This window comes from Oncorhynchus keta, chromosome 7, assembly GCF_023373465.1.
Source record: "Oncorhynchus keta strain PuntledgeMale-10-30-2019 chromosome 7, Oket_V2, whole genome shotgun sequence".
In the NCBI taxonomy this organism is placed as follows: Eukaryota; Metazoa; Chordata; class Actinopteri; order Salmoniformes; family Salmonidae; genus Oncorhynchus; species Oncorhynchus keta.
In genome coordinates, this window is record NC_068427.1 from 30,398,588 (window position 1) to 30,412,602 (window position 14,015).

Sequence of the window (14,015 nt, forward strand, 5' to 3'; positions counted from 1 at the left end):
TTGATACATGTCTAATAAGAGAGTAATGGAGTTGATTCCTGTCTAATAAGACAGTAATTGAGTTGATACATGTCTAATAAGAGAGTAATGGAGTTGATTCCTGTCTAATAAGAGAGTCATTTAATTAATACATGTCTAATAAGAGAGTAATGTAGTTGATAAATGTCTAATAAGAGCGTAATGGAGTTGATACATGTCTAATAAGAGCGTAATGGAGTTGATACATGTCATATAACATTTTGTTATATGTTTGGGTAGGCCAGGGTGTGACATGGGTTTATATGTTGTATTCGTATTGGGGTTTGTATTATTTGGGATCGCGGCTGATTAGGGGTGTTGTTAGGCTTGGCTGCCTGAGGCGATTCTCAATCAGAGTCAGGTGCTTGTCGTTGTCTCTGATTGGGAACCGTATTTAGGTAGCCTGAGTTCGCTTTGTATTTCGTGGGTGTTTGTTCCTGTCTCTGTGTTGTAGTCACCAGATAGGCTGTAATTAGTTTCACGTTCCGTTCTGTTGTTTTTGTATTTAGTTTCAGTTATTTCATGTACCGCGATTCTTTCATTAAAGTCATGAGTAACCTACACGCTGCATTTCGGTCCGACTCTCTTCTTTCAACAGACGAACGCCGTTACAGATACATGTCTAATAAGAGAGTAATGGAGTTGACACCTGTCTAATAAGAGAGTAATGAAGTTGATACCTGTCGAATAAGAGAGTAATTTAATTAATACATGTCTAATAAGAGAGTAATGGAGTTGATAAATGTCTAATAAGAGAGTAATTTAATTAATACATGTCTAATAAGAGCGTAATGGAGTTGATACATGTCTAATAAGAGCGTAATGGAGTTGATACATGTCTAATAAGAGAGTAATGGAGTTGATACATGTCTAATAAGAGCGTAATGGAGTTGATACATGTCTAATAAGAGCGTAATGGAGTTGATACATGTCTAATAAGAGCGTAATGGAGTTGATACATGTCTAATAAGAGCGTAATGGAGTTGATACATGTCTAATAAGAGCGTAATGGAGTTGATACCTGTCTAATAAGAGAGTAATGGAGTTGATACATGTCTAATAAGAGCGTAATGGAGTTGATACATGTCTAATAAGAGAGTAATGGAGTTTATAAATGTCTAATAAGCGAGCAATGAAGTTGATACCCGTCTAATAAGAGAGTAATGGAGGAAGCAACTGTTTTGAAAAATGGACTCCCCGGGAAGTGTTAGTGTGATGATGTTATAAGCATGACTTATCTGTCCTTTCCTGGTTTTTCTGCTGAAAGTCATGGGATACAAAGCCTAATGTTCCTAAACAAACCCAGTTTCTGTCCCCCCCAGGGCACACACACACAAACACACACACACACACAAACATACATCCACACAACCACGTTTTGATGAGCAGACTGAATTCCTCTTCTCTTTTATTTATCAAATAAAGCAGTTGAAAATAAAGCATAACTTAAAAAGGCTATTGAGAGATTAGATATACAGTACATCTCTCTCTTTATGACAAGAGGCACAACATAACAACTTTACATCACAGTCTTTACAGACAAATAATTTAAATGAAACAAAAACATGAATGATATCAGCTTTCACATGGATATTACACATACTTAAATGTAACACTGGAGCCACACAAATCTATGCTACTCTATATGAAACATATGTAATTACTACAAATACCATCTTCAAAGACTTGGTAACTGTTGTGTTTATTTGACATGATCTGGGACGTATGTATAGCCTATGACTGGAAGAGTGGTCGAGGTTGCAGGGTTTGAGAGCTGCAGACACAGAGACCTGCAGACACAGAGAGCTGCAGACACAGAGAGCTGCAGATACAGAGAGCTGCGGATACAGAGAGCTGCAGACACAGAGAGCTGCAGACACAGAGAGCTGCAGATACAGAGAGCTGCAGACACAGAGAGCTGCAGACACAGAGAGCTGCAAACACAGAGAGCTGCAGACACAGAGAGCTGCAGACACAGAGAGCTGCAGACACAGAGAGCTGCAGACACAGAGAGCTGCAGATACAGAGAGCTGCAGACACAGAGAGCTGCAGACACAGAGAGCTGCAAACACAGAGAGCTGCAGACCCCTGAGGCTCCACAGAACTATCACTGGAGCAGTTCTGTGACCACTATCAAACATTTGCTCTGCTCAACAGTACACAACTATACAACAAGATAAATAGGGCAGGTTGACATAAACATACAGGTCGTGATACAGAGCTGAATGTGTTGTATTGCATGACGTGTTTTGAGAGCTGATGCTCTTAAAGCCTGGTATAGTTTGTGTTGACACTTTATTTATTGATGATGCTGGTGCTTCTCAGCTGCTGATTTCATGTACATCTTTAACACACTCTGGCTGTAAGATGCATGTGTTTGTTTTTATCTCTATTAACAATCTTTAATCAACACCTCAGTCTTTAGTTGAACAGTATCTTCTACACTCAACTTTGCAGTTTCTTTGGGCAAAAATTATGTGTGTGTTCTGTTAGATCACATGTAGATAAGAGGCCTTGGTGTCAGTTCCGATGACGTTCCGTGCAGAACAACGGTAGAAACCTGTGTCTCTGCTAGTCGGGTTCTGGATCACCAGGGAACCCTGAGGACTCAGGTACCGGTTGCCATAGAGACGGGCCTGACCTGTGACCCTGAGCTGGGATTGGTCCGGCATCTCCCAGGTGATGGTCGCTCTGGGGGTTGCTATGACGTAGCAGGTTAGCTGAACGGCAACACCAGGACGGGTGTAGGTGAGGGGAGGGGGTCCGTTGGTGATGCGAGGGGGGTAGGCAATGACAATCACTGGAACTGTCAGGATAGATGATGTGTCCTGATTGGTGGATCGGCAGGAGTAGGTCCCCCTGTCAAACACAGATACCTGCTGCACCGTCAGAGTCCCGTCATCCAGGACTGAGTACCGACCCGTCCCTGCCGCCTGGCCCCGAGACACGACCACCCCGCTTGGCAACTTCCAGGTCAGAGACTCTGTCTGGCTGGAACCCTGACTGGGGCTGTCTGTCTGGGGGCAGGGTAGCTGTAGATTGTCTCCGTTGATGATGCTGACCAGAGAGCCTGATATGCTGGTGACCACAGGCTTCCTTTCCAGGACAACACTCCTCCCTGCCTCTGGCACTGGGCCTCTTGGGTGAGGTGTGCCCCCTTGGACTGGGACTCCTGGCAGAGGGTTCTCTGTGATGACTGGGCCTCCTAAGTGAGGTTTCTCATTGGTGACTGGGCTTGTAGGGCGAGGTGTCTCCTGGCGAGATTTCTCTGTGGTCACTGGGCCTCTGGGGCGAGGTGTGTCCTCTCTGTCTGGGCCTCCTGAGCGAAGTTTCTCTCTGCTGACTGGGACTACTGGATGAGGTTGTTCTGGGCCTACTGGGCGAGGTTGCTCTTTGCTAACTGGGTCTACTGAGAAACGTTTCTCGGTGGTCACTGGGCCTCTGGAGTGAGGTGTGTCCTTTGTGTCTGAGACCTCCAGGTGTACCATTATCCGAGCCTCACCCCTCTCGCCACGATTGACACACACCAGCATGCCGGAGTCGCTTGCCCTCACCCCCCTCAGCTCCAGGGTTCCATTGCGGTGCACGGTGAGTCTGCTGCCATAGTAGGGCACAGGAAGAACCCCGATACCGGGCAACAACCAGGCCAGGCGGGGGAGAGGGAAGCCCTGGGATGGACATGGCAGAAGAACTGTCTGGCCTCTAACTGCTGAGACCCTTTGGTCCCCTACGTTACAGTCTCCATTATTACTGACACAATTACCTGCACTGACCCTATGATCCCTCCCTGCAGACTGACTGATGGAGATCACAGCACTCAGTCCACTACCACTAACAACAGCTATCTGTCTGTCTACCCCATTGATCCCACCCCCAGCCCCATTGAGAGTGAAGCTGGGTGGTGTCACCATCACCTCCACCCCCATCACCTTGCTCCTCTCCCCAGCAGCATTGCTGGCTCGGCAGGTGTAGTTTCCTCCGTCAGCCCCTCTAGCCCCCTGGATCACCAAGGACCCGTCTTGCTGCACCACAACCGGCCCTGATGCTTCCACTGGGAGGACATGATTCATTGGAGAGAGCCATGTGATCGTAGGGACAGGCTCTCCTTTAGCCCCACAGTTCAGAGCCACTGCGCCCCCTTGTTGCACCTTGATGACCTCATATTTGGTACTGGGGAAGGAGGGAGGTGAGGCGAGGACTTTGACCATCACACTCATAGTGTCCCTCCCCCCATGGTTCTCAGCGTGGCAAACATACTCCCCCTCCTCCTCCATCCCCACCGAGGGGAGGAACAGTGTTCCATTGTCAAAAACCACCAGTCGCCGGCTGCGCCTCCCACTCTCTTCCACCTGCAACAGGACACTTTTCACTGAGGTTCCATCCGGGAGGCTCCATCTTACCGCGGGGTCGGGCTGGCCGGTCGCCAGACAGTCTACCTTTAGAGCTGCTCCGTACGATACCACCTTCTGATTTGATGGCTGCTTTGGCTCAATCTTAGCAGGCTTTGTTGCCACGGTGACCTGGAGGAGGCGGAAGTCATCAGCCATCTTATTTCGCGCGACACATAAATAGTCCCCCCCGTCTTTCTCCGTCACGGACTGGATATACAGCGTTCCATTACTGTGCACCTTTATCCTCTTGTCAAAACTGGAAATACAACACAGAGAATAAGGTTAGATAAGCACAAGACACAGAAACTGAGTGGACAAAACATTAGGAACAACTGCTCTTTCCATGACAGTAGCTAGGTTTCCTTCTGTCACAGCAACACATTTTCATGCAATTATTCTAGAATCTGAATTAAGAAAATCTAAATTTTCCCACCAGTGGCATGTTCCCACCAAATGGACTTGTTGTGGATAGAAATCAGTGGGTGATGACATAGTTCACACAAAATGTACTTTTTCGCTTAAGTTTTCATGTACCAAATCAAAATCTAAAGTTCAATGTGTTTCCATCGCATTTTCAACTCTTTGTCACAAAAACTGTTGCCTTAAATAGCAAATGTGTCAACTCTGGTCTCATCACATACGCTCCAGCCAACAGTTCGCAGATACAGTGTCGGTATTGTGTGTTGGTTGGTTCAAATGGCAGTCAAAAATCGATCATCTTGTCACCAGAATAAGAACCTCGATATTTATTGGAAAGGAGCGTCAAGATCACCGTGCAATTTGACCACCCTGTGAAGTTCATAAGTTATTTCATCTGTAGCCTAATAAACTGCAAGGTTTCCAGAGTCGTAGTGGGAGGACCTCACACCATATCATTGTATGACTCCAAATGTACCTCAATGTGATGGTTATTCTACCACCATTTCCTGCACAATTAATTTTACAGACACAAAAAGACACCACCATGTCCAATTAACAAATTATCTGTCTGCATTTCTACAATTACACCAAAACTCCTTTCCATCACAGCTGTCGTGATTTAGTTTTTATATGACTTTACTTACATGAAAACTGTGGATGGAAACTTGGTTATAGACTGACCAGGTGAATCCAGGTGAAAACTATGATCCCTTATTGATGTCACTTCAGTTAGTGTAGATGAAGGGGAGGAGACAGGTTAAAGAAGGATTTTTAAGCCTTGAGACAATTGAGACATGCATTGTGTATGTTTGCCATTCAGAGTGTGAATAGGCAAGAACAGATTTAAGTGCCTTTGAACAGGGTATGGTAGTAGGTGCCATGCGCACTGGTTTGAGTGTGTCAAGTACTGCAACGCTGCTGTTTTTTCACACTCAACAGTTTCCCGAATGGTCCACCACCCAAAGAACATCCAGCCAACTTGACACAACTGTGGGAAGCATTGGAATTGAGGCTGTTCTGAGGGCAAAAGGGTGTGCAACTCAATATTAGGGAGGTGTTCCTAATGTTTTGTACAAACTAGACCAGGAATGGGCGACTTTGATGGGGGTGGGGGCCACAAAAAACTGAACTCCTCATGAGGGACCGCAGTGGCTCGCAAGTCTGACATGCAGTCAGAGATGGCCCTAGCCTTTTGACAGCGGAGAGAAGTTTTGGAGTTCATTTCCTGCAATTCCACCCATTTTGCCCTGGGGCATGTGTGGGAGAAATTATTGCAGTTTTAAAGCAAGTTTGCTGCAATTCTACACATTTTGCCATGAGGTGGAGAGAAGATTTAGTAATTTTATAACTAATTTCATGCAATTATACACATTTTTCCATGAGGCGTAGAGAAAATGTTTCTGTTTTACAGCTAATTTCCTGCAATTCTACCCAATTTTGCCATAGGGCGGACATAAATGTTTGCAGTATTTTATATTATATCTGGGTGAGAGTGACTAAAAAATCAATGGGGGCCACGGTTGGTAATTTAACTACAGTGCCTTGCGAAAGTATTCGGCCCCCTTGAACTTTGCGACCTTTTGCCACATTTCAGGCTTCAAACATAAAGATATAAAACTGTATTGTTTTGTGAAGAATCAACAACAAGTGGGACACAATCATGAAGTGGAACGACATTTATTGGATATTTCAAACTTTTTTAACAAATCAAAAACTGAAAAATTGGGCGTGCAAAATTATTCAGCCCCCTTAAGTTAATACTTTGTAGCGCCACCTTTTGCTGCGATTACAGCTGTAAGTCGCTTGGGGTATGTCTCTATCAGTTTTGCACATCGAGAGACTGAAATTTTTTCCCATTCCTCCTTGCAAAACAGCTCGAGCTCAGTGAGGTTGGATGGAGAGCATTTGTGAACAGCAGTTTTCAGTTCTTTCCACAGATTCTCGATTGGATTCAGGTCTGGACTTTGACTTGGCCATTCTAACACCTGAAAAAGTTCAATTTTGGTTTCATCTGACCAGAGCACCTTCTTCCACATGTTTGGTGTGTCTCCCAGGTGGCTTGTGGCAAACTTTAAACAACACTTTTTATGGATATCTTTAAGAAATGGCTTTCTTCTTGCCACTCTTCCATAAAGGCCAGATTTGTGCAATATACGACTGATTGTTGTCCTATGGACAGAGTTTCCCACCTCAGCTGTAGATCTCTGCAGTTCATCCAGAGTGATCATGGGCCTCTTGGCTGCATCTCTGATCAGTCTTCTCCTTGTATGAGCTGAAAGTTTAGAGGGACGGCCAGGTCTTGGTAGATTTGCAGTGGTCTGATACTCCTTCCATTTCAATATTATCGCTTGCACAGTGCTCCTTGGGATGTTTAAAGCTTGGGAAATCTTTTTGTATCCAAATCCGGCTTTAAACTTCTTCACAACAGTATCTCAGACCTGCCTGGTGCGTTCCTTGTTCTTCATGATGCTCTCTGCGCTTTTAACGGACCTCTGAGACTATCACAGTGCAGGTGCATTTATACGGAGACTTGATTACACACAGGTGGATTGTATTTATCATCATTAGTCATTTAGGTCAACATTGGATCATTCAGAGATCCTCACTGAACTTCTGGAGAGAGTTTGCTGCACTGAAAGTAAAGGGGCTGAATAATTTTGCACGCCCAATTTTTCAGTTTTTGATTTGTTAAAAAGGTTTGAAATATCCAATAAATGTCGTTCCACTTCATGATTGTGTCCCACTTGTTGTTGATTCTTCACAAAAAAATACAATTTTATATCTTTATGTTTGAAGCCTGAAATGTGGCAAAAGGTCGCAAAGTTCAAGGGGGGCGAATACTTTCGCAAGGCACTGTATGTAAACTACAAGTTTAGATATCAGGCTAGACTAATTTACCAATCTACAAATATTTTGTTGATATTAGCTAATTGAGTGACTGTCAGTGACTGACATAACAAGAGAAAAACTGGTAATGCACAACCGAATTTCGAAATTGCACCTTGTGCATTCCACTATAAGGGGGGCGGTCCTGGACTCGATTAAAAAGATTGGTAATCAATAAGTACAAACACGCACCTGTAACGGGCATCCACTAGTTTCTTGCCAGGTACCCTCCAGACCACTCTAGGCTCTGGGTTGCCGGTTGCTGAACAGTAAAGGAGCAGAGATTCACCATATATGACTATAGAACTGGATGGAGAGGTGGAGAGGATCCTAGCCTTACTGAGGGGGGAGGAGGGTGGGAGGGGAGGGTTAAGGACGGGGGAGGAGGGGGGAAGATCAAATTTACTGTTGATGGAAGAGAAGGTCATTTTATCCATGGAGAAAACTTCTCCTCCTCCTCCATCTCCAGTCACCTCCACCCTCACCGTCCTCTTATCCCCGCCCACCGCATTAGTCGCCAGGCACTCGTAGCTCCCAGAGTCCTTAGTGGCTAGCTTGCGTATCAACAAGGTGGCATTGGGGAGGACAAACAGGTTCCCGTTGAGGAATTGAGAGGGGAGGAGAAAGGTGCCGTCAGGTGTCCTCCAGCGGATGGAGGGAGGGGGAGCTCCCCGGGCAGAGCATTGGGCGTAGAGAGGCAAACCAGCGGGCCGGGTTACCTTCTCCTCTTTGGGCTCCTGGATGGCTGGAGGAAGAGAGGACACATGGAGTCGGACTGACAGACTGCCAGCCCCTGCTAGGTTGGAGGCTACACAGCGATACAGTCCTCTGTCTGCTGGGCCGGCCACCAAGATACGCAGAGTACCATTAGGGAATATAGACACCCGGGGATGAGTTCCAAGGGCAGGGTTGGGGTTGGGGTCAGGGGTTAGGACGGAGAGGTCAGGTAGCACCCAGGACAGCAGAGGAACCGACACCCCCTGAGCCCGACACTCTAACCTCACCTCACCCCCCTGGTGCACCGTTGCATCTCTGTGGTTGGGTAGCTGAATCCGGATTGGGTGGGACCAGACTTCCAGGGTCACCATGGCACGGTCCAGGCCCACAGAGTTCTGTGCGCTGCAGATATATGTCCCCCGGTCCTGGACCTGCACGCTCCGGATGAGAAAGGTTCCGTTGGGTAGGACCTGGAAACGCTCTGCCTTGTAGTCCAGTGACATCACAGCTCCTGGGACAGACAGGAATACATATTGAGTGGCATATTGTGTGTAAGAGTGGCAATAGTGAATGTATTGAGTAAAGTGTGGGTATGACAAAGTACATTTTGTGTATATGTGAGTGACAGTAGAATGTATTGTGTGTATAACTGAGAGTAGTGTGTGTAGCGTACCTGTGGAGACCTTGGTCCAGGTGATTGTTGGAGGAGGCTGTCCAATGGCCTCACAGGGCAGGAGGGCATCAATCTCAGCTGGGACAGACATGGGGCGCATGTGAGGGGGAGCGATACGGGGCCGGACACGCAAGACGGAGGTCTGAGGTGGGCGTTGGGCAGTCACACTATGGGCTGGAGACGCGGGAGGGGAATGAGGAAGGGTGGACTCAGGATTGAGTCCAGCCTGACTGTCTGTGGTGGGTGGGGCGGTCTTTGGGGAGCTGAAGGGAGCTCTGGTGGTGGGGACTACAGAGGAAGTGATCTCTAAAATATCTGGGAGAAGAAGTTTGGGCTTGATAGGGTGTAGTAGAGAGGGTGTGTGTTTTATAGGGGGTGGTGTTTGAAGCGGAGTTCTTACTGGGTCAGGCCTAGTGATGACATAGGGGTGCCGCCTGCTGGAGTGTTGTGAGTAGGTGGGGTAAGATGCGGGGCGGTAGCGACTACCATGTGAGTCTGGGATGGAGTTTACTCCTGGGTTCCTCCACACTATTGTACTAGTAAGAGTGGTAGTAGTAGTGGGAATAGTAGTAGTAGTTGTAGTATGAATAGTGGTAGTAGTTGTAGGAATAGTTGTAGTAGTTGTAGGTATAGTAGTAGTAGTTGTAGGAATAGTGGTAGTAGTTGTAGGTATAGTAGTAGTAGTTGTAGGAATAGTGGTAGTAGTTGTAGGTATAGTGGTAGTAGTTGAAGGTATAGTAGTAGTAGTTGTAGAAATAGTGGTAGTAGTTGTAGGAATAGTGGTAGTAGTTGTAGGAATAGTGGTAGTAGTTGTAGGTATAGTGGTAGTAGTTGTAGGTATAGTGGTAGTAGTTGTAGGAATAGTAGCAGTAGTTGTAGGTATAGTAGCAGTAGTTGTAGGAATAGTGGTATTAGTTGTAGGAATAGTGGTAGTAGTTGTAGGTATAGTGGTAGTAGTTGTAGGAATAGTGGTAGTAGTTGTAGGTATAGTGGTAGTAGTTGTAGGAATAGTGGTAGTAGTTGTAGGTATAGTGGTAGTAGTTGTAGGAATAGTGGTAGTAGTTGTAGGTATAGTGGTAGTAGTTGTAGGAATAGTGGCAGTAGTTGTAGGTATAGTGGTAGTAGTTGTAGGAATAGTAGCAGTAGTTGTAGGAATAGTGGTAGTAGTTGTAGGAATAGTGGTAGTAGTTGTAGGAATAGTAGCAGTAGTTGTAGGAATAGTAGCAGTAGTTGTAGGAATAGTAGCAGTAGTTGTAGGAATAGTGGTAGTAGTTGTAGGAATAGTTATAGTGGTAGTTCTTCTAATAAAGGTGATGACTGTAGAGGAGGTGATGGCTGAAGCAGTGATAGCTGCTGTATTAGCTGTAGTTGGGGGCAGTAGTTGTTTTGTAGATGAAAAAGAGCTGTCTATTTCTGACTCTGGCTGTCTCTCCCCTGGTTCATCAGGTGCTAGATAGACTGGTTTTATCTTATTGGGTTCTTCTTCAGTGATTGGGTAAAGTGGTTCTATCTCACTGGGTTCTTCATCAGTGGCTGGTGGATCTATCTCACTGGGTTCTTCATCAGTTGCTGGTGGTTCTATCTCACTGGGTTCTTTTTCAGTGGCTGGTGGTTCTATCTCACTGGGTTCTTTTTCAGTGGCTGGTGGATCTATCTCACTGGGTTCTTTTTCAGTGGCTGGTGGATCTATCTCACTGGGTTCTTCTTCATCAGTTGCTGGTGGTTCTATCTCACTGGGTTCTTCTTCATCAGTGGCTGGTGGTTCTATCTCACTGGGTTCTTCTTCATCAGTGGCTGGTGGTTCTATCTCACTGGGTTCTTCTTCATCAGTGGCTGGTGGATCTATCTCACTGGGTTCTTCTTCATCAGTGGCTGGTGGATCTATCTCACTGGATTCTTCTTCATCAGTGGCTGGTGGATCTATCTCACTGGGTTCTTCTTCATCAGTTGCTGGTGGTTCTATCTCACTGGGTTCTTTTTCAGTTGCTGGTGGTCCTATCTCATTCAGTTCTTCCTTGGTTTCTGGGTAGAGTGGTTCTATCTCACTGGGTTCTTTCTCAGTACCAGTAGGTGTTGTTCCACCTGGTGTGGTTCCAGACTGAGTGGTAGTTGCTTTGATATCCTCTGGGTTGTGTTGGTTGAAGACAGATGGATCCTGTTCTTTTAGAGTGGCCCCGACCTGACCCTCTGTTATAGCATAACTCTGTTTTTCTGTGTGACTGTGAGTGACTGTGGGTGTATGTTTGCCTGTGTGTGTGCGTGTGTGTGTGATAGTCGCTTGGGACCTGTCAGGGAGCCGAGCAGCAGTGTTTGTTAAGTGAGTCACCCTGTCTGTGTATGTCTGGGGCGAAGGGGGCGAGGCAGAAAGGAAGACAGGGGGGGAGACAGATGTGCTTGATGGAGCAGTGATCCTAGTTAAGGATGGAGTAGTAGTAGTAGTAGTAGTAGTAGTAGTAGTAGTTCTTATAGTAATGGTTGTAGCAGGTGCTGTCAGTTTCCTGGGCTTTGTAAGTGCTGCTCTGGTGGTAGTGGGACTTAAGTTATTCTGGAGAGGGGAGGTTGGACCTGGGGGCATGGGTCGTCCTCTGGGTCTGTTGATGCGTCTCCTCTGGCCAGGCCTATTGCTGGCATTCCAGGGGCTTCTGGGTCGCGACGGAACAGAGTTGGAGAACATTCTACCTTTCCAGAGTTTGTTGTTCCAGTCCTCTCCCCCTCTCCCCCTTCCAGTCCTCTCCCCCTCACCTGTAGTCCTTACAGGGATAACACTCTGTCTCCTTTCCTCTGTGCTAGTGCAATTGACATTGGAGGTTGGCTTTGTGCTCTGGGGGAAGGTATTGCTCGGATCTGAAGTGTTTGGTGTCTCTGGGGCCACTCTATCCTTTGTTAGCAGATCTGGGATTAGTGATGTATGGATGAGGTTTAACCACTCTTCCTGTAGACTGAGGACATCTATGGAAGAACTCTTTGAGGTATCAGCCCCTGAGTCCAATACAAGACGTTGATCAGAGTTTCTTCCCACACTTACCTCTGGTGTGCTGTTTGGTAATGTCGTGTCTGTATGTATTCTGGTTGTCTGTGTTTTAGTTGTCTGTATTCTCTCTGTCTGTATTATGTCTGGCTGTGTGCTACTTGGCTGTGTGTAGCCTGGCTTTCTTCTGGTTTTATGTCTGCTGTCTGGCTGTGTACTTTCTGGCTGTGTGCTGCCTGGATTTGTTCTGGTTGTGTGATTGCTTTCTGTATGTCTGCTATTTGTCTGTATTCTGGTTGACTGTGCTCTAGTTGGGATTGAGGTGGTTGTTTGTGCTTCAATTGGGGTTGAGGTGGTTGTCTGTGCTTCAGTTGGGGTTGAGGTGGTTGTCTGTGCTTCAGTTGGGGCTGAGGTGGTTGTCTGTGCTTCAATTGGGGTTGAGGTGGTTGTCTGTGCTTCAGTTGGGGTTGAGGTGGTTGCCTGTGCTTCAGTTGGGGTTGAGGTGGTTGTCTGTGCTTCAGTTGGGGCTGAGGTGGTTGTCTGTGCTTCAGTTGGGGTTGAGGTGGTTGTCTGTGCTTCAGTTGGCGCTGAGGTGGTAGAATGTGCTCTTGTTGGGGGTGGTACATACAGGGAGTCTGTGATTTTAGGGGCAGTCCTTTCACGTATCTTAGTCAGCAGGTCGGCCCATTTCTGAGGGTCTATTTTGTGCTTGGCCAGGTTAAAGCTCCGCCGACCCTCCAACCTGTTCCTCCTCTGCTCCACAGGGAAGCCTCTCCTCAAGGGCTTCTTGCCCTTTTGGGGTGGTCTGCTTCCCTCCACCCTCACCATGTGGGATCTGATGGGGGGACGCCATGTCCTGTTGTAACCTGCCCTAGTGGGCAGTATGTTCTCCCCCTCATCATCTCCTGACCCCCCCTCTTCAATCTCCTCACCCCCTAGAGTGGCTCGTACCCTGTTGGACACCCCGGCCGCAGATTGTGGCCTCATGGGATATCTAATTCGTGATGAGGTGTCAGAAGGACGCGGGGTGAGCGTCAGTCTGGTGGAGAGAGAGTCAGCACCATACTGGTTCACCGCTACACACCGGTACAGGCCTGCATCTCCCAGCGCAGGGATGGGGAGAGACAGGGTACCGTTGGCCAAGACAGTAACCCCTGCCTCGTCCTTTCTCCTCCCCTCGTTCCTACTCCCTACCACTCTCCCGCCAGGAAGAACCCAGTTCACCTCAACCTTCGGTGTACCAGAGGCCTCGCACGGCAGACTGACAGGGTCTCCAACCAATCCAGTCACAGCCGGGCCTAGCTCCTCCCCTGGGAAAGGATTGGATGATTCTACCACCGCCAAACGGAGGGGGAGGACATCAACATCTCCCCCCGCCCGGGCCACGCAATAGTACAGTCCAGCATCAGAGTGATACACTCTCTGCAGGACCAGCCCCTGGCCAGACACCCGGACCCTACCATCTGAGCTGCGGTAGGGAGAGGAGACTGTTGAACCATCTGGGAAAACCCATTGGAGCCTGTGGTCTCCAGAGCTTAGGTCTCCAATAGAGCTGAGGACAGGGCAGGGCAGGTGGATCTGTCTCTCTGCAGCTGCAGTAAAAGCTGTGTGGGTGTGGTTGGTCTGGATGAGGACCCAGGAGTGTGGGGATGGGGGGTCTGGGGGAGCAGACACCAGGGTGGACAGGGTCAGTTTAACCCTGTGGGCGCTGGACTGAGCTCTGTTGAGCTCTAGACTGACATGGGGCTGCAGTAACCAGGCAGGCTGGGCTTGAATACTGGCCTTGACCCCTGTATGGTAGTAGCCCTCCTTCTCTGCTGTCTGTCTGTACCTGAAGGACAAGAAAGGACAGATTTGATCTATGTGTTGGGGTTACAACAAAATTGTACAAGTAAAGAGGAAAATAACACAGGAATGTGTCTTGTGTGTTTCTGTATTTTCG

General features: G+C 47.4%; 1 protein-coding gene across 1 annotated transcript in view; it reads right to left on the minus strand.

Annotated features, from left to right (window-relative positions):
* Positions 1-1,409: 1,409 nt before the first annotated feature.
* Positions 1,410-14,015, minus strand: part of LOC118380718 (matrix-remodeling-associated protein 5-like) — a 34,081-nt gene continuing 21,475 nt past the window's right edge. Inside the window, exons 7-9 of the mRNA XM_052522568.1 lie at positions 9,106-13,904; positions 7,908-8,943; positions 1,410-4,665 (exon numbers count right to left, since the gene is read on the minus strand). Coding sequence (XP_052378528.1) covers positions 2,508-4,665; positions 7,908-8,943; positions 9,106-13,904 — 7,993 coding nt within the window. The 3' untranslated portion in view covers positions 1,410-2,507. The remainder of the gene's footprint in view (positions 4,666-7,907; positions 8,944-9,105; positions 13,905-14,015) is intronic.